At 41.2% G+C, this 19,540-nt stretch overlaps 2 protein-coding genes across 7 annotated transcripts in view; one reads left to right on the top strand and one right to left on the bottom strand.

Annotated features, from left to right (window-relative positions):
• Positions 1–401: 401 nt before the first annotated feature.
• sumf1 (sulfatase modifying factor 1) lies at positions 402–6,478 on the bottom strand. The gene is made up of 9 exons (XM_051414369.1): positions 6,128–6,478; positions 4,986–5,159; positions 4,825–4,899; positions 4,305–4,387; positions 3,492–3,614; positions 3,286–3,400; positions 2,000–2,113; positions 1,858–1,917; positions 402–1,063 (listed from the first exon to the last, which is right to left on the bottom strand). Exons 1-9 carry the CDS (start codon positions 6,389–6,391, stop codon positions 962–964), a joined length of 1,110 nt encoding a protein of 369 aa, XP_051270329.1. The 5' UTR covers positions 6,392–6,478; the 3' UTR covers positions 402–961.
• LOC127371503 (inositol 1,4,5-trisphosphate receptor type 1) overlaps positions 3,552–19,540 on the top strand; it is a 77,018-nt gene continuing 61,029 nt past the window's right edge. For 5 of the 6 annotated variants that reach the window (XM_051414336.1, XM_051414337.1, XM_051414339.1 and 2 more), the window contains exons 1-3: positions 3,552–3,627; positions 8,073–8,186; positions 10,713–10,783. In XM_051414336.1, the coding sequence (XP_051270296.1) occupies positions 3,593–3,627; positions 8,073–8,186; positions 10,713–10,783 (220 nt within the window). In that variant the 5' untranslated portion in view covers positions 3,552–3,592. Of the gene's footprint in view, positions 3,628–6,971; positions 7,090–8,072; positions 8,187–10,712; positions 10,784–19,540 lie in introns of those variants that run through there. The other variant, XM_051414340.1, reaches the window with a different exon arrangement.

Consider the following 19,540-nt stretch of genomic DNA (forward strand, 5'->3'; position numbering starts at 1 on the left):
CTGTTGGTTTCATGTGGATTCCGAATCATATGTCTTAAGGGAACTTATGCCCATCTCAGTCCAAAACTGAATCAGCTTTACACCGTCACAGCTTTCACTGCCCTGAACCATCCTTACAGACAGGGCTTATACTGTGTCAGCTTAACTTCTCAATATGGTTATGTACAAACTTATACATACCCTCTTGATACAAACACATACAGATAGATATTTGAGCATGTGCTGCCCTCTAGTGGATGTTAGTAATACATATTAAACCAGTTTAATATGGTTGTCAGAGAGATCAATAATGATAAAAACAAAGAGTAAGAACAAAATCGCACCCTGAGGTTTAGCATCAAACCCCAAGTCTCCTGTGCAAATTCAATGTAGCATTTTGAGTCACATTAAGACAAAGATGCTTTGGTTAGTTTTTTATTATGAATAATTAAGAAATTGAAAAAGAAAGACGAACGGGATTGTTTGAGATCCCATTTGTCACACATTAATCAGCGTTTGCAAAAATTACATTACAGTACTTTACAATAACTTTTACAGCAATTCCACTTCCATTATGTATCTCAGCCAGCCATTTGCTGATAATGACAAGACCACACTGATTTTTGCCACTAAAATGTTCTTCGACCCAAACAGAAACGCAATCAGCATGACGTGAGTTATTCAGTGCTATCAACGAAGTCTGAAAAAATATAAAAATACAAAACGTCACATTCCTGAGAATATCTGCTGGAAGGTAAGACATTCTCCAAGCTGTTTCATACTGTCATACTGCTGTTTTTATACCCCTTTTTTTTTTTTTTTTTTTTTTTTTAGATAAACCATTAACTTCAGATGCATGATAATGAGATGGCACATAAGAGACCCTCTATTAAATTCCTTTCATTGATTTACTTTACAACCGACACTGGGGTTAGAGGGCAGCTGGAAGAAGGGATTCTGTGTTTAAGACAAGCAGGTCAGGTCACCGTTGCTCACGAGAGACACAGCGAAAACCAAGATTAGAAGCTGAGCTGTCCGGGGTGTTTTGGCTTCGAGCTGCACATCGGTATCTGTAACAGTAAGACTGGAGGAGGGGCAGAGAAAAGAGGGAAATTTACAGTCAATTAATGAGTTTACTGTCAATTAATTATTATTTTCTTATTTGTTATAGTACAGAAAAAAACAGACTATGGAGACAATCACACAGAGACCATTTTAGTTTAGCAACAATCTTTCTGATTTGTTTTTTTTAGCTTGTCCTGTATCGAGCCTGTTTGACTGCTGTCCTTTCTTCCCTCACATGGTTTATTCATATGAAACAAACAGACCTCTGTGCTTACGACTTATTTTGCATGCAATTAAGTCTCATTCCCATGGCAACCAATGCTGGTGGCAGGCAAACTGGAATGGTCACCAGTGGGCGGCTTAAATGGCTTTGCAGATAAATGAAATGCACCATATGTGTTTGATATGAGTTCTCTTGACTCTGTGAACATTATGAGACGTTCATACTTTAAGTTTCTGAACTGAACAAGTGGCCAGGCGACTGTGCATGCTCTAGTACAGAAACTGCTTTAACCTGACATACCAGGAAGAGGAGAGAGAATATGAGAGTCTGCATTTTCCCTTTGTAATTAAACAGGTGGAGAGTCATAGTCAGCTTCCTTACTCCCTTTAGAAATGCTAATGTCAGAGCTGTTTCGTAGATTCAGTATTTGCTATTAAACAGGATCGCACCACTCGCAGATTGTAAAAGACCTCACTACTCACCGAATCCAACTAACTGTCAGTGGACATTTAGACTGGTGTTTCTAATTTCATGTTTGACAATCAAGATGTTGAACTTGGAACTATAGCATGTCGAAGTGTCTTATTTACCTTGTGGCACATGTATGACCCTCCCTTCTTCACCTTGTCTATGCCTGACGGAGGACCCGTCTGAAAGACAAAGGAATTATTAAATATCAGAACAAAACCTAAACCTGGAAAACTCAAAAACGTAGAGGTAATGTGTTCTTACGGGGTTGTGTTGCTGGTCTGTGGAGTGATGCACAGTCCACCAGTCTGAGGTCCATTCCCATGCATTCCCCACCATGTCATACAGTCCAAAACCATTAGCAGGAAAGGACATCACCTGCAGGGTACAGGGAGAATATAGCCACAATACTGCAGGTTGTGATTAAGAATTGTATTAGGCCGAACTATCAGAAACACTTGTATCCTCTGAAAGCACGATAGGTATGTAAGCCCTATGGCTGTTTGTACTGTATGTGCATATTTATATGTTTGCCAGAATGAGCATGTGAGTCTGAGAACTGACTCACATATACAGATCACTTAGTGTTCAATCTGGATTTATAGGTAGCCCCATTTTTTTTCTCCATTGTTTTTTTTTTTTATTGCCCAACATGCCAAGCTGTTTAAATGAGATTACATTTTTGTTATTATAATCAGTGAAGAATAAACATCCATTTACTGTAGCTTGTAGGATCAGAGAGATGCACTTTCCTAAGGGATGTAACGATACACCATTTAATTTGATACAATTCATGGGTTCACAATATGATTTTCTCGCAATTCTTTTTAACAAAATGAGACCAACAAGACTAACTATGACTGTAAAACATTCCTTTAATTCTCAGAAGTAGGATATAAACTTTGCAAAACAATAAATATATTTCCTTTTCTTTGGAAAATGGCCTCATATTACATACCATGTTTTGTCTGTTATCTTGTTACCTTTTCCATTTTCTGACTAAGGGAAGTCAAAAAGCTGCCAATTTATACATGGTGCATTCTCAGTTTCAAAGTCTTCACTTACAGCTGCCATGTGTTGGTGCTTTGATACAGCTACTGACACGAGTGAGTGTTTAGGTAGAGTATTACGATTCATTTTTCATTCCACCGATTTGAATGTTCACGTGTGTTTGTATCGTGATTTATCGGTCTTGCAATACATTGTTACGTTCCTAACATTCCTTCAGCAGCTCGTACCCTTCAAGAATTTGAGTGCATACATTCATGATCGATACTTCTAAATCAGGGCTTTATAGCCGCCCCAGTAGAGAAAGAGACTGGATTAATATTATCTAATGGTTATACATTTGATCTCTGGAAGCTGCATGCTGCTGGTGTGACTTTATTCACTTCTGAAATGAGCTCTTATCTCCAGCACTTTTAAGTTCCTGGAGATTCTGTAGGCAGTGGCTCAAATATAAAGTTTCCAGTTTTGTGACAATGGCTCATGAGAACAGCCACCCTTCCTCCCCCCACAACTATGGCATCCCTCTGTCTTCTCTGTCTTACCGGTGAAGTTTTGATGTATCCATCCTCTCCAGAGTTATGGTTGGGGAAATCCCCCTGCCAGAGGTTGGCATAGTGTTGTCCTTTTGGGTTCAACTTATTTCCCCAGGGGTAAAGCCTATATGTAGGGGAAGTACATGAGGAAATAAAGACCGCAGCACATGCACATTAGCATATTTTTATGGTCACATAATGAGTAAATATCGTACCTGTCTTTAAGGCCACCCCTACAGGCGTATTCCCATTCTGCCTCTGTAGGAAGTCTCTTGTTGGCCCAGGAGCAGTAGGCAACAGCATCCGCCCAGGACACATGCAGAACAGGATGGTCCAGCCTACAAGGAACAGGTTTGAAGTTAATTACTAAGCTTGTATTTGGTTCATTCTGCTTTTACCAAAAGATATAACTGTGTGGAAAAGACTAGTAAAGATTTTGGTTTTGAATCAATGTTTAAAAGTTTGGTTCACAAAAAGAGTTTGATTGTTTCAATTGTTCTTTGCATGCTGACTGGAAGGAGGGATCCCTTCTTCACATGATTCTAATGTAAGTTATGGGGAACAAGATCCGCAGTCATTGTTCTGGGCAAAGTTCCAGCGAGGCTAACAGGAGGCTCCAGCAGTCTGAATAAGACTAATCAAGTAGGTTTCGTCTTAAGTTACAGTCTTTTTAGTGCCAAATTCCCTCTTTGTGTTTCCTGCAGTGTTTCCTCTGGTACTAAAAAGACTATAAATTCAGAAGAACCCACTTGATTTGTCTCACTCAGAGTGCTGAGGTTTCATATTAGCTTCAGCTTCATTTAGAATGTAATTTTACTCTGAATAAGGACTTCCTTATTCCTGTCCCCCATCACTTACATTGGAATCCTGTAATTGGTACGGCCAGTACCGAGAGGAAGAACAATGACAGTGACCAAAAACTGTTTCAATGTATGTATGGACATGACAGTATAGTTTTAAAACAGACTTGAACCTTCCCTTTAATATTAAAAAAGTATTATTAAAGTATATGTAGAGCGTCTTTCTACCTGTCTGTGATGTTGGAGTCTGGACCATCAGGGTGCTTCCAGCTGGCCCCTTTGACTGGAAGCCACCAGGGGGCAGCGGCCACCTGATGCAAAGTGATGGAACCACTATTACATGATGGACGTTATCCCTCTTTCATACTTTTTTCCAATTTCTCTCACATGCACACTTCAGGGTTAATATAGAATTGTCTTTAATGTACCGAATTGCAATGGTGCTAATGGTTTCCAGTATTGCCATACTAATGGGTACCTAGCACCATCTCAGCAACATGATCAAGGCTGCACATGACAGCTGAGATGTAGCAGTAATTCCCTGCTGTCTGGCTTTCGTCAATGAGAGGCTTGATGTGCTCAGGGCTCTTACAAGCAAACCTGTGAACATTCTCATGGCTGTTAAATAACAGTGGTATAGTCTTCATGTCTATCTAAAGCCAAAAATATGTGGGAGCAGAGGCTGGTGTAGTAGCTTAAGAAAAAGTGAGTTGTACAGGTAGGGCGACCTTTCAATAATCATACTTACGGCCTGGGTGATTTGGTTTTTGACACTCTCGCTCAAAATTCCCTCAAATACAAACGAGTCTCCAAATTTCTCCGCCTAAAAGCACAAGCATAAAAACACAGTGACACCTCTTAACTTTATAACACTAACCTCTGATCTTTAGATGCAGTAATGATGCGTACCTCAGTAACGTATCCTGTGACACTGACAAAGCTCTGAAACTGTTGGTTAGTGACTTCCTGGATGTCCATGTAGAATGAATCCAGAAGCACCAACCTCTGAGGGCCCTCTCCATCTGCAGGGATGCCTGGGTCGTCTGTTCCCATCAGGAACTCTCCTCCAGTAATCAGTACCATCTGAAAGCAGAATATAAACTTTTTTTTTTTTTACAAGCAAGTTGTATGAATCACTTAAGTTTGATGAAGGTTATATAATTGCAAGGATTTAGAGTTTTTAAAATGGCTGTGCAAAGACGTATTATCAGACCACTAGGCTGCATAATCCTCAATAGACGTCAAAGGCATACACGACAGTTATAAAACCATATCAACAGCAATAAAAAGACAGTTGGCTATTTACATATTTGTGCTATTTCTGTGCACACGGCTGAAATGTAATTTCTCATTCAACTTGTCCTACGTCATGGCACCAGATGTCACCTACAATAAATGAATTGCACATTGTGCATAATGTCATCTAGTATTGCCTGAGGTTTTCCAGGAAGCAGGGAACTCCCATGTTGAGTGCAGCAGTCAGACTGCCTCACCAGGAATGGCAAACCCTAGCTATGACCTTTACTGGCTCTAACCAAAGTTACACATAACAACCTAATTGTCATTTCTCAAAGTCAGATGAGCGTAATCAATGAATAATAGCAAAAGATGCAGTCGAACTACCATACCTTGTCTAATACTATCAAACGCAATGCCACAAACAGGCTCTGAAAAACTCTTGATTGAGAGGAGCTGAACAACTGATTTACAGTGCAAAACTGTGCTGTTGCTGAGAAGGTTTCAGGGTCTTTAAGGTCACTACAGCAGGGCAGGTGGACACAACATCAGACTGAATTTAAAATGAGAACTTGCATGTACTCAGAGCCCCTTATTTTGAAGATCAACCAAGTTTGACAAAAAAAAAAAAAAGTATAGTTTATCTAATGTGGCCTTAAAGGGTGTCACTCTCCACCTCTGTACCTTATCTATTAGCTGAACATATTCCATTTCAGGATCCCCTGGTGGTCCATTGATAAGTCTCAGTAGGAACCTTTGCTGCATATTAAATCTCCATGTCTCCTCTACTGTGAGCTGTAGCATGGACACATTACCTGACTTTGCATTTCCTTCTCATCTGCCCGACCCTCAGGCAGCCTCTCATTGGCGCCTCTTGAGTATTTGTCAGCTGGCTCTTCAGAGGCTGTCCTGTCCTCCACAGGCTCCACAGCACCGTCCCTCCTCAGCTGCCCGCAGCCGCAGCCCACTGCTCCCTGCGGGGCTGCGTCTTCTGACCGAGTCCCGCATGAACCCTGAACGCACAACACTTTGCTCACGCAACCAAAGACAAAGAAAAACAGGGCAAAACTGCGCAGCATTCTTGCGGGACACCGCTTAAGATCGGCTCATGTTTTTCTCCTCTCACTTCCCGAAAGTCACGTGGTCAGTCAGCTGGGTTGCGATGTCACAAAATGTAACTCTTTCCTGCCCGAAGTGAATATTTGTAGGTTATTTCTACTATATTATTAGAATTAAATAGCTAATTATGACTAGGGCTTGGAAATAAAGTAGAGTCCAGTTATTTTAATATAAATAAAATTCTTTATTAGAAAATACCATTCAAGTTATTACTCAAACAAACCCATATTTATGATTCTGTGTGACAAACTGTATCAGATGAGAGACTTTTTTCTGCAGCATCATAAAAAATGAATACCACGCCGGGTGTGCTGATAACAGCTCTGGATTCCCCCGTTTTGGTGGGATGGGACCACATCATTTCCCAGCTATCAACACTACGGCCGCTTGAGACGGAGAAGAAGAAGAAGTGGCAGTGAGCCAGGCAGCTCAGCTCAGTGTTGCTGCCTGCCTCAGTGAACACAGCCCCGGAGCAGCGACGGGCGCGGAAAGGTGATAGAGCTGTCAAGAAAATAACCAAACAAAGCTGGATCATTACAGACGCTGACGGCTGGATTTCACCCTGCCCCCCCGGTGAGGAACAGGCGAGCCGTAGTCATGTTGTCTTAGCCCGGTCCGGAGAAAGCTGAAACAGCCGAGCGTTTCACCACTAACCGAGGTAAAGTTGAGCGGATAACTTGTACAGTTCATCCTCTCTTTCCTATCTGTGTCAGCTGGTAGTGGGGTGGGGGGGCAGAGGGAGAGAGATTTAGTTCGTCTCTCCTTAAATGGTTAACATTTCTCATCTCATGACCAGTGCTTGTGATGTGCTCTTTACAGTTGTGACCAGAAAAACAACCAAGGCAAGCGAGTCCGATCATAATTTAGGACCGAGTGTTAAACAGTGTGATTGCGGATGCCGATTACAATGACATCCAATCTCTTTTTTTTTTTTTACTCAAAGTTCATGTGTGTTTTAGTGGTCGGGTGAACGGGAAGGAAGATGCGCTCTTTGACCATCACCATTTCATCATTTATATCTTTATTTTCACTTTGTAACAGACAGCCAGTCAAAGCTCGTGGTTTATTGTTCATGCTTTATCGACTTTAGTGAGAGGTAGCAGGCCGAGGAGTGGACCTGCCAGGGTCCACATATATATCAGTTTCAACGGCTGTGTACCTGTTGCAGGTGCATACACCTTCCTGGTAGCTGCAGGTCCTAATCATTAACTGTCCTACCCTAATGAAGCCACGAACGCAACACAAACAGGTTACAGTGACAGAGCATTTCCCTGCAGCTTTCATGCAAATCCTTGCAGCCAGAGAGTGGTGGATCTCAGAGAACCCTCTCTTTTTTAAAAAATGCACTACCACCTAACTGGGAGCTCTGTAGCTCTGTAGATTTACAGATTTGTGAGTGGACAGTGAGCTAGTGTATTTACAAGATCATATCTGCAAATACAAACTGAAAGGCATAGATAAATGCTCAATGGTTATGGGAAGCAATCATTATGGTTACATAGTTTGATGCAAATGTTAGCAAGAAATGATTCAAAGTAAAGATGCGTTTTTAGACTTTTGTGATAATAGGGGAACGCAGTGTGACTTTTTAGGTAATTTATTGGCTTTTTTACTCATTTTGACTTCTTTCCTCTCCTGTAGGTGTTCCCTGAATGTGTCAAACATGTCGGATAAGATGTCGAGCTTCCTACACATTGGGGACATCTGCTCCCTTTATGCAGAGGGATCCACCAATGGTTTCATCAGCACCCTGGGGTACGTCCATTTCACTGGCTGAACATTATGTGTGTGTGGGCCCACTTCATGCTCTCTTCCACTGCAAGCTGAGCAGTATTTGGAAGGAAGTCACTAGTACTGGCAACTGTTAACCATTTTTTACAAAGTTCAATTTAGTGAGAAACAACTTTTGGAGCCATCAGAAAGAGCTTTTTTTTTTAAATGTTTTATTTTTTTATTTTTTTTACAGTTTTTGTTTTTTGTTGCTCATCACAGACTTCACTTTCCACCGCCAGTGACATAATTAGGGATGAAGTAGTTTGAGGAGGAATAAATGGACTTAATTCTTGCCACATCCCACAGAACAAAGCTGTGGAAACAGTGGGAGGCCTTTCGAAAGTGGTGCTTTGGCCATTACTGACCCCACCACCACTGATAGTGCTGGGAGAAAAGGAAATATAGGGGGCGGCACAGTTAATGATAAAGTGTTTTTGTGTTTGTTAGAGCGGGGGGCAGGAGGGAATGTGGAGGGCAAAGTTAGAGGAAAAAAACTGTGAGGTGGTGCTGTGTACAATACTCAACACTAATGGTAAAACTCTATTTAAAAGCCACTCATTCACCCACACGATCGCTGCAGTACTGTGTTGTTTTTCTCCATTAGTTCATATGTGGAACACAATAGCAGAAGGAGGATGCACATTGATCACGTACTGTATCTGTAGGGATTATATTGGCCTTAAGATATCACAAAAATATCACTGATGCAATAGTGATTCACACTTGATGCATTTTAACCTTTCCTCCTCTGTTCAATAAGAGAAAGCTTGCGTTTATGTTTTTGCTGGTAGAAACCACAAGGCAATAATAGGAAGATGCAGCATATTGTGTGTAGAATCAGTACTGCTGTCAGCACTGTAAGCTCAGTGTCCAGGACCTCCCCTCCGTGCTCATGAAAAATGGAATGACCTACAGCAAAGACTGAGTCACTATAGAGACATTGTGGCCTTTCTCGAGTTCCAGCGCTTCCCACGTGCACACACACACACACACACACACACACACACACACACACACACAAACAAACATACAAGCGCACATATTTACTAAACTGTCATGACAGTTTTGGCCGGGCGCCATCTTCTCCACGCACATCCACCAACTCAGCAGCCTCCTGCAGGTCATCTGCCCTCAGAGGAAGAAACCATCCTGAGAAGAGAGAGAACTCTTTGAGCGCTGTAACTTCTCTAGCTGAGCAGCATTCCCACAGATCCTGTTTGGTAACTGGAGATAGGGGTCTGTAGGCAAATTAAAGGTGAAACATTTTAAATATGCTGCTTTGTACAGTGCGCCTCCAGCAGGATCTGGTTTGTTTGAAGGTGCAACCTATTACACCTGTGTTAGTGACAGGGATTATTATGAGCATCGTCCTCTCTCGCAGATGACAGTGTGCACATACTGTATAATTTTATTAACACCAGCGGCTATTTTTTCCCCCACTTTTTATCTAAGTTTGCCGGCTTGTTCCTTGAGGTGTAGACTGGAGGAGTAGACAGGTCTGTTTGGACAAGTGTAGACATTCCCCGGGATAAGGCCTGCAAATGGATGTGGGATTTGGCCAGTGTCCAGACAAGTGTTATTCTAAGCTAGTAAAAGCTAAATTTGTCACCAGAAATTCCAGCCTGCCCACCGGGTCATCTAATCCAGAATTATTTCATTATTGTGTGGAGAAACACTAGTAGAGGTTTGCACATGCAGAAGCTTTTGTTGGGAATACTTTGTTGAGGCCACTGCTGTGTTTAACCCAAACCAGTTTACACACAAACCCACAGGAATTATAGAGATGTGGTGGCATACCGACAAACAGTAACCGAGTGAAAAAGCTTTCTCAGTTCATCTCTATAAATGTTAACACCAATTTTGATAATAAATTCATCAGTTGAGTAATCAATCAAATATGCCAAACCTTCCAGCTTTACAAATGTTGTGGGCATTTTGCAGTAGTTTTTGTCATTCGCTATATTCAATTGTTAATTTAAAAAACTCAGAGGTGCCTAAGTTAGGGCTACAACTCATTTTTATTATTATAATAGTAGCATAATGTTTTTATTTTCTTGATTAATTGATCGTTTACTACAGACAGTCGAAATAAATGCCCATTGCAGTTTCCCAGGGTGCAAGGAGACTTGTCTTGTCCGACTAAAAGTCCAAAACCCAAAGATATTCCAAGATATTCCATCAAAATCTTCACACTTGAGAAGCTGAAACCACAGAATTTTTGGCATTTGTGCTAAAAAATGACTTAAAAGATTATTCGATCATCAAAATTGTTGCATTCTGTGGTCTAGCAATTGATTAATCGTCTAACTGTTTCAGCTCAAGAATAAAAAGCGAAAATATCATAGCAGCCCTACTTTATTATAAAAGCCTGGCAGCTGACTGTGTCATTACTGATTGGTTGTATTCAGTCAGAAGACAATATAAACATAATGTAGCTGCAAAAATATTCACAATACACTGAACAAAACACATCCAATTAATGATATTATTATGTGTCTATATCCACAGCTTGGTGGACGACCGCTGTGTCGTCCAGCCCGATGCGGGGGACCTCAACAACCCTCCAAAAAAGTTCAGAGGTAAGAGACACAGAAAGTCGACTCCCCTCATCCTCCTGAGGCCTGACATCATTACACTAACTGCTGTCTGTTTACACTGTGGGCTCTGGGAGAGAGACGCTGCTGAATGTGTTATGCTGTGTTTCTCTGGTGACAGCCACAATATCTCTGCCCACCGGACTTCAAACAGGGCTGCCTTTGACTATGTTAATGGTGCGTGCGTGCGTGCATGCGTGCGTGCGTGCGTGTGTGTGTGCGTGTTCATTTGCCTGCACACCTCGGCTGTGGAGGTAGAGGCAGATGGAGAGAACCAGCTCTGATGTTGATTTGTTGGGGGAAAAAACAACACACTTGAAAAGCTGCTTTTCAAACAAAAGGCCTTGAGATGCCTCTTTGGTTGATGCTGCTATTATTAGCTCCCATACAGGAAGTAGAACTCATGACCCTCGGTTCTCAGGCTGGAGGTTTATTTCTCTGGGGAGAAGCCTGGCCTGACATTGTACAGAGAACATGAGTGTATTGAAGGCTTGTGTAGTATATCTTACAGCTTCTTATACAGAATATGAAAACAGTTTTTGGTTACTGCTGAATAAATATTCGGTTGTAAAAAGCTTTTTTCTATTTACTTGTTGCGTTGCAGTTTTTTATGGCTGTAGATTCGTCATATCTGTTGACCTTTATGCTTTTGAGTGACTTGATTTTAGAGATTGAGCATTCCACATACACTTGCGCCGCACATGGCATTTAGGATTCTATCCTCTGTCTCAAGAGTATAAAGAAGATTGCAGCGTATTTAGAAAGTAAAAAAGCTTTTATGTGAGCAGTGCCCACACAGCTCATCTCTTCAGTGGGTCTCTGGTGTCCTCGGACAGGTTATCTCCCCCTAGAGACAATCTCTGTCACCACCATAAACATGAACCGCAGACTGATATCTCTGCGCCTGCAGCAACATGAAAGACGAGTCTCTCGCTCTCTGTCTTTGCTGCTGTGTGTGTGTGTGTGTGTGTGTGTGTGTGTGTGTGTGTGTGTGTGTGTGTGTGTGTGTGTGTGTGTGTGTGTGTGTGTGTGTGTGTGTGTGTGTGTGTGTTTCAGTAACTGTCAAGTTTATTCCATAGACGTTGGAATAAGTGGCACACCAGCAGTGTCTATCTACATTTGTTGATTTCCATCCAAACCATCATCACCCGTCCTTCAAGCATAAACATCCACAGTATATTTTTGTTCACGGTGTTTGTATAGCATCGTTTGTAATTTAGTTGCATTCTGACTGATTTTAAGTCATGCATTATCCATTTACACAGGAAGACTAATCACTTTGCCTCATTTAATTTTCCATCCTTCCGCACTCGGTTTTCCATCCATTCATGTATAAAACTCATCACAAGGTACACAGTGGGGGAAATGGGGGAAATTAAATTGTAGCTAAAGCTGTATGTTTAAGATGTTTTTTGTTATTGTATATGTGTCTCTACATCACACTTGCACATAAGCTATAAGTGCTGTCAAAGTGTTGCTCCTTCACTGTCAGCTGGTCTTGATCTGGAAGAGGCCTTCGTGTCACGGTGAGAGGCCTCTGGATGTCTATCAGAGGGCAGAAAGAGGTGAAGATGAGTACTATTCAGTCTCACCATATGGAAAACCACAGTTAGAAGAAGTTACAGTGAAGCCAAACATTGTCTGTAATGTGAGATTGACATTTTGGAGGGACAGGAGCCATTTGCCAGATAATAGCATAGCAACATAAAGGTCAGTTTACTCATCACAGGGAGTACTACACAGCATGTGAACATTGTTGTGTAATGTCTGTGGCTCTGAAGGAGCTTCATCAAGTTTGACAAAATAATCCTTCACGATGCCATCAGGGTTACCTCAGCCTGGACTTGGAGATTATAACAGAAAGCCTGCAACACAAAGTGGAGTTTGAAAGACCTTTAACATGCAGAGACGGTATAATGAAAATGGTTGCGCTATGGGAAAATGTAGGATCCAGTGTAGACCCATACGAAGGACTAAAAGTCAGGATATCTGCTGAACCTTATACAGTAGTTTCTGTGTTGACCATTCTTTTTTATAAATTTGTCTCTCTCTAGTCCCCCGACTACATGAAAGTACAACACTAAACTGCTACAGTACCCCTTTAAAATGGCAGTACGAATATGACTTTAGTCCTTCTGCAAAGTCACTGCCACTGCCAATTAAGATTTACAAGGAAGATGCTGAATGTCTTTCTCAAGATTTTGTGCCTTACATGTTTTTTTAGTTTGCATACTGGCTTTTGTGAGTGCACTTGCAGCGTGGACACATACAGAGTCCGTGTGTATTATGGAATATTATAGACAGAATTTCTGCTGTAAAAAAGTGCTGTCCTGTTGTGTGGATGTCTTCCCCTGGTGTAGAGACACACTGATCAGATTAGCATCACAACATCACAACCATTAATAATTAATTCACGTTATGAATCCGTAAAATGTCTGAAAATGTAATACTGCTGGACTGATGCTCAAATAAATAGTTGAAATCCTTCTCCTGATGTTTATGTGCATGTGATGGTCATGTGAGGAAATTCACTCTTGAAGTTTGTAGATATTACATCTTCAGTTTTTCATGATGCACCTGAAACAAATTCTGTGTAATTACAATGATTTGTTCGTGGCTTAATATTATTATTTCTGCATTATATTGATTTGTCTCTTGTGTGCTTTGGGAACCTCTGTTTATCTGAGTTTTCTGAGCCACTCCTGAGGCCAGTTAAGGAATTATTACACTCTTGAACTTGCATAGACAATCCTGTGTGTGAAGTGTAAAACATTATTAAAACCAAACAAGAAACTGGTTTTTCCTTGTTTAAACAACCACAAACACAGTCTGGCTAAGTGTGCTTACATATCTTAATCTTTTTCATTTTGGTGGCTGGGGCTTCTGATTTGAGTCCTCTGGGTGTCCTTCGACAGAGAAAAAAACTCTTCTGTTCCTCCTCGGTTGGGAGGCTCCTCAGCTCTTTGACAGTTGTGCACGAGGCCAGGCTAGCCATGTCCACATGTAGGCCCTTATAGTGTCATTGCTGAGGTATGCTTAACATTTCCTCATAATGTAAACACAAGCACTCTCCACACAATCACACTCTCACTCATGTAGTCTGCATGGATACGTGGACACATGAGAACGCAGTAGCCTCGCTTTGTATTTCACCCGGACAGTATTTGGAATACAGTCACACACCCACCTACACGCAGTCGGATAGTGCACTGAGTTCAGCAGAGTACACAGAGCAGTGGTCAGCACATCCAAAGCAGAGAAAAACACTGTAACACTGCTTTGCATTATCTGTTAATCCTCCCTTGTATTATTTTGGATTTATACGTCATCACTCAGTTTGAATGTCGGACCGATGTCTAATTTTAAGTTGCTATGGCACCAGCTCGTTTTGTTGTGTGTTGAAGTGGCATTGTGAATTGAATACTGCATTGTTATAATGTCATCCACTTTTAATTTCCCTGTACTGAATCATTAATCACCATCCTCTGTGTCTGTTTGTGGTCATTGATAAAAAAGGACTTGAGTAGTTTATTGTTGTAAAATGTTTAAAGCAGTTTCTTTTTAACCTAAAAGCTGAAAATGTAACATGCATATCTAAGCTTTATGTGAACCAGTAGCATTTACATACAGTAGTGCACAATAACCCATTACATATGTTTAGGTGGCTTCAGCCAGAGTGGGTCTTTGACTTTGATTATCTCTGATCTGCACAACCAACTATCCCAGAAATTATATCTAGGCCAGGTGACTGACATCGAGGCTGTATGCACATAAAAGATCTTTGATCATTACTGTTTGATTGTAAGAGGGTAAAAAAGGTTGATATGGGCTGAGAAAATGTGAAACTAAACACAAAGAAGAATGCATCAAAGCACCCCCAGGCTGTACAGAAACAATAAGAGCTCATTTTTGTGCTTGTTTGTTTACAGTCTGACATTTTCATTCAAACCCAGAAGCATGTGAAGGCAATTATAGTACATAGTGTCTCGTTGTCCTCGCTTAACATATCTGCTGTTCTCTCTTTTTTTGGTGTCTCAATTCATATTTCCCCCCTACATGTCTTTTACATGAAACCTTTAAACCTCATAAAACCCAACAAACTTTGGAGCATTAACTCCTTACCATCACCTGTCTGTTGTCAGCCCAAACCGCTGTTGCTGTCAGAGACACACTGCAGACTAGTTGGGTGGTTTGTCTGAGATAAACACCAGAAGCAGTTCTGTCTTCAGTCCCTTCCTCTCCTAATAATCACATATATTGCTTTCCTGTCTATTGAGAGAGGAGAGGTCTTGCAGGAAAGGGAAGCTGTTGTCGGTAGATCCATTTATTGTCTTAGATGCACTACAAGTGATTAGTTGCTTCCTCTACAACATCTCCAACAGGATAAGAACCTTGGAGCGAATAGCAGTTTATACAAGCCAGATCATTGAGGATATTGTTGATTTAACACAGAATAGAAGACATATTATGCAATGTGTGTGTCTAGGTCCTTTTGCTAGACTGATGTTGTCTAATTACTGCAAAGAAGAGCAGCTCAGATCTCATACAAAGGAGGCCTCCCTGCTTTTGTTTAAACACTGATGACTGCTTTATAATGTGGAAATGTCAGGGGTTTTTGTCTCACATGATGTGCTTTACCTGTTTTTATGATAGGGTAGCTGCCAGTGTAGAGAAGATGAAGTGGAAATCTGAATTTGAGTGTCTGTACTTGTTCTGCACTTAACCAATTGTGACCATTTAAACTGTGTACCATTGTGAGTTATGCATCCCTGTTTTCACACAGTAGATCTAATTGAACACTGTGTGTGTGTGTGTGTGTGTGTGTGTGTGTGTGTGTGTGTGTGTGTGTGTGTGTGTGTGTGTGTGTGTGTGTGTGCGCGTGTGTGCGCGTTGTTGCTCTTCTTACAGTATCAAAGTGTTGTGGCAGTTCTGCTCTCTGATAAAACTTCTTCAGAGGTAAACGATCTCTCCTGGCTTAACATCCTCTCAGTAGTTTTTATGGTTGCCATGGCTACAAGCATCTTCCCCTGGATCCTCTTAAGTCTGGTGAAGTTTGTCAGTTAGAGTTTTCATCTCTAAAGTGCTGGTGTTAATGATCTGTCTGAGTCATCTGTGGTCCCACTCAAAGCAGTGCTATATGACACCACTGATACACCAACACATCAATAGACAAGGACTAATACATCATTTAAAGCTGTCATCCAGACATGTTTTAAGGCATGCAAAAATACTTGCTTGTGATATTAATTTGTGGGTTTTTTTCACTTCCAATTACCCAGTTAAAAATCTTTAAATGATATCGACAAACTAAAGTACCAGTTTCACATTAAAAGGTATGCGTATATGTATCCGCAATAGAAAAAAGAAGCTTGTTGTGTTTCTTGCCAAGATGTTCACACTTGCCATGTATGTGATTAGCACTTTGCTGCTATAGTTTTCACTTCTTCCCCCTCAATGCTTAAAGGCAAAGTCAGACTGCGACACCATCCTCTTCCACAATGCAGAGTCAGCTATTCTCTACTTAACAGTGTGTCATTATGAGACTCTTTAACTCTGCATTCATACAATCCACGTGTTATAATATTTTGTAGGATTGACCTTTTCAGCATACTGACCGTTAATGGATCAAAGTCCTGCCTAGTCATCCAAAACCTGCTGTACACCACTTTTACTATATGTGGGCGTAGAACAGGGTAGTTGACATAGTAATAATTGTATCTGTGGTTGACTCCCTAAAAAGCAAAAACAAATATCATTTAAAATTGCAAATTGTAGTTTTTGGAGTATTATTCTTGTATGTATATGAGATACAACCTGTTAATCTGTGTGTTTTATTGGTGCTGGAAGGTGGATTTTTTTTTTTACCTTCAGGCAGAATCAGACCAGCTGTTTCTCCTGTTTCCAATGCTAAGCTAACTGGCTGCTAGCTGTAGCCTTATATTTAACAGACATAAGAGTATTATTGATCTTCTTATCTAACTCTCTGCCAGAAAGCAAATAAGTGTATTTCACAAAATGTCAAACTTTGCTTTAAAGAGATACTCCTGCACTTTAGTATTGCACTTCATAAGTTGAATGACCTATGAGACACAGATGGAAGAAAAGATTGGTCAAAATCAAAGTAGCAGTGGAGTAGATCAGTGGTTCCCAGCCTTGTAGAGTCGCGACCCCCAGAATAATCAGGTTGGTGTCCGTCTGTCCCACTGTGTAACGCACATATGTGAAACCATACATTTTTTGAAATACCAGCACCTTTACAGTCAACCGTCAGTATGTCTGTTTTAGGCCTAAAAGCACAGTAATGGATAGAAATACATTCTCATATTACTGAGGTATCTGGGCGTGTTAACGTGTATAAAAACAGTATAGCAGTACAGAGTACATAGCCTATAGTATGTAGTGTTTTTGAGTTCTTCTCCTTTGTGTTGAATGTCATTAAAGGGATGACATCGCTACTTCCTGTCTCTCATATTGCATATATATATTAATATGTTATTTTATTTTATTCTTCACAACCATTTGGCGACCCATGGAAATTATCTCACAACGGCATTGGGGGACCCCACCAGGCTGAGAACCACTGGACTAGATAACCTGACTTTGTTGACGCTACACTGCTACAGTACACATAAAGCAATTAAATAGTGATGATATTATTTTTAGAAAGTTCCCTCCAGAGCCACAGAAGACACCATACAAGTGTTGTCAGGCTGCGTAGCACTCCTGTTTACGAGTAAACTGATCTTCATGTGTAAAACCGGTGGATTGCCCCTTGATTTTTAGGCCTTTGCCTTGGAAGGTTTGTCTCAGGTCTGTAAAAAAAAATACTGTAAACACAACACTGTAAAAAATGCTCTAATGCCCTGTCATTTCAATAGTAGGCATTCAGAGATCTGCTTAAAAGGCTTGTGACTTCAAGGACTTGAGAATTGATGGATTTGAGGCTCAATTTGGTCTTGCCCCAAAAAACAAACAGCACTAGTCATGTTTAGAGTTTTTCTATCATGCATGCCTCAGAGCTACATGATTTAAGGTTAGCATTTGTAAGTGCTTGCATGGCAGCTCGTATCAAAGACAGCCTTGTTTATGAGCTCAAATAGATATTTTAGTGCTAAATGTTTACGGGGTGGAGGTTCCGGTAGTAAAAGACTGTTTTAAGTTGGGAGAATGTTAATGAATCAGTGAGTTTTCTGCCCTCTGGACCAATCCCACCGCTCCTCCTGCCCGGTGACCCCAGCAGGAATTCTCACCACAGATTTCAGTGTTACTGAGCTGACATGTTTCACCTCCCAGCTGACTATGATAAAAGACAAACCTTCTGTCACACACCGCACTCACATTGCAGCAGTGATTGTGTGTTTAGAGTATGATAAAACACCGGTGTCATATTATAGCGTAGCTCACTCGTCAGACAGGAGTTTCCAGTATGCGTGCATTAATTTTCGTTTGGCTTTTGCACTTGCCAGTTTTATCCATTTCCGGTTAGTGTTTCATTTACATGTGTGAACATATGTGGGCCTCATGTATTTTGGGAACACACATTCTTCTTCTTCTTACCCTCTCTGTGCTCTCTCTCTCTCTCTCTCTCTCTGTTTCACATTTTTCACTCTCTCCCTGTCTTCCTCATTTCTCTTTCACTTCCTTCTCTTTGTTGTTCTAGTCGTATTTTAGGTCAAACTAAAGTAAACTATATCCGATGGGGGGGCTGAGGAGGGAGGGGCGTGAGGAAGATTTGCGAGATAGAGACCATTAGCTCGGAGGGAGAGATGTGTTGTGTGAAATTGTTAAAGGAATTCAGAAGGGAAAAGGAGGGATGATAGAATATCGAGGGGGGAAGATAGGGAGTCCCCACCCTCTTCTCTCTCCCTCTGTCATCCCACTCCCCTTCTCTTGGTTGGCCTTATTTGGTCATGTTACTGCGGCTATAGCAGGAGGAGAGAGAGGGAGAGAGAATGGGGGAAGGATGGACAGATTGTTCTTTTTTCTCTTCTTTTTTGACCTCAGAGTAGAGAGCCTCAGTCTGATGAGAGGTGAAGTCAGAGGAAAGCCAGGACTCAGAGGGAGGAGTCGCTGATGTGCAGAAAGTTTTAACTCTTCAGAGAAAATGATCATAGTAGTTAGTATGTTCTGTAAGCTGCTAAACTAAACTTTCAGCCATTTTAAAAGTCCCCATGTGGCTTTGGTTGCAGCTTGATACAGAAGGGGAACTCTTCTGGGACATAAGAGGAACTCTGTTGTGCTAAAATTGCCCCCACATGCAAATCAAGGGACCGTTTGCTAGTTTCTACAGTATCTATGAAAATGAGCAGCACAATCAGAGTCTGCTGACGATAGCATCATCTTGTCGTTGCTGCGGTTACGAACTCACACTGACCACAACTTACTGCTGTGTCACATCATAACACACACACACGGAGGTTGTTGTGCACAGTCTCTTACCCTAGTCTACTGCAACCACAGGATGTAACCACATACTGTTATACTTGTATAACATGTGCACACACACACACACACACACACACACACACACACACACACACACACACACACACACACACTCATTAGTAAAACACAAAGCCCTTTGATCTCCATTCCAGTAGTATTAGTGAATATGAGAGGAGTGTGGTTATTAGGTCTTTGAATGCATCACCGTGCATGTCAGGGAGAGGTCATTTTATTAAGTCAGCCTTGTCGTCCCTTTTTTTATTGCATGGTCTGTTTTAGCAGCTCAGACCTTTACTG

The sequence above is a fragment of the Dicentrarchus labrax genome, unplaced genomic scaffold (genome assembly GCF_905237075.1).
Source record: "Dicentrarchus labrax unplaced genomic scaffold, dlabrax2021, whole genome shotgun sequence".
NCBI lineage: Eukaryota > Metazoa > Chordata > Actinopteri > Moronidae > Dicentrarchus > Dicentrarchus labrax.

Excerpts from the sequence above, each read along its gene's own strand:
- sumf1 (XM_051414369.1), bottom strand. The coding sequence starts at position 6,391 with ATGCTGCGCAGTTTTGCCCTGTTTTTCTTTGTCTTTGGTTGCGTGAGC. Across the intron at positions 5,160-6,127 it reads AGAAGGAAATGCAAAGTCAG|ATGGTACTGATTACTGGAGG; the intron begins GTAATGTGTCCA and ends TTCTGCTTTCAG. Across the intron at positions 3,401-3,491 it reads AGGGGTGGCCTTAAAGACAG|GCTTTACCCCTGGGGAAATA; the intron begins GTACGATATTTA and ends CCCTACATATAG.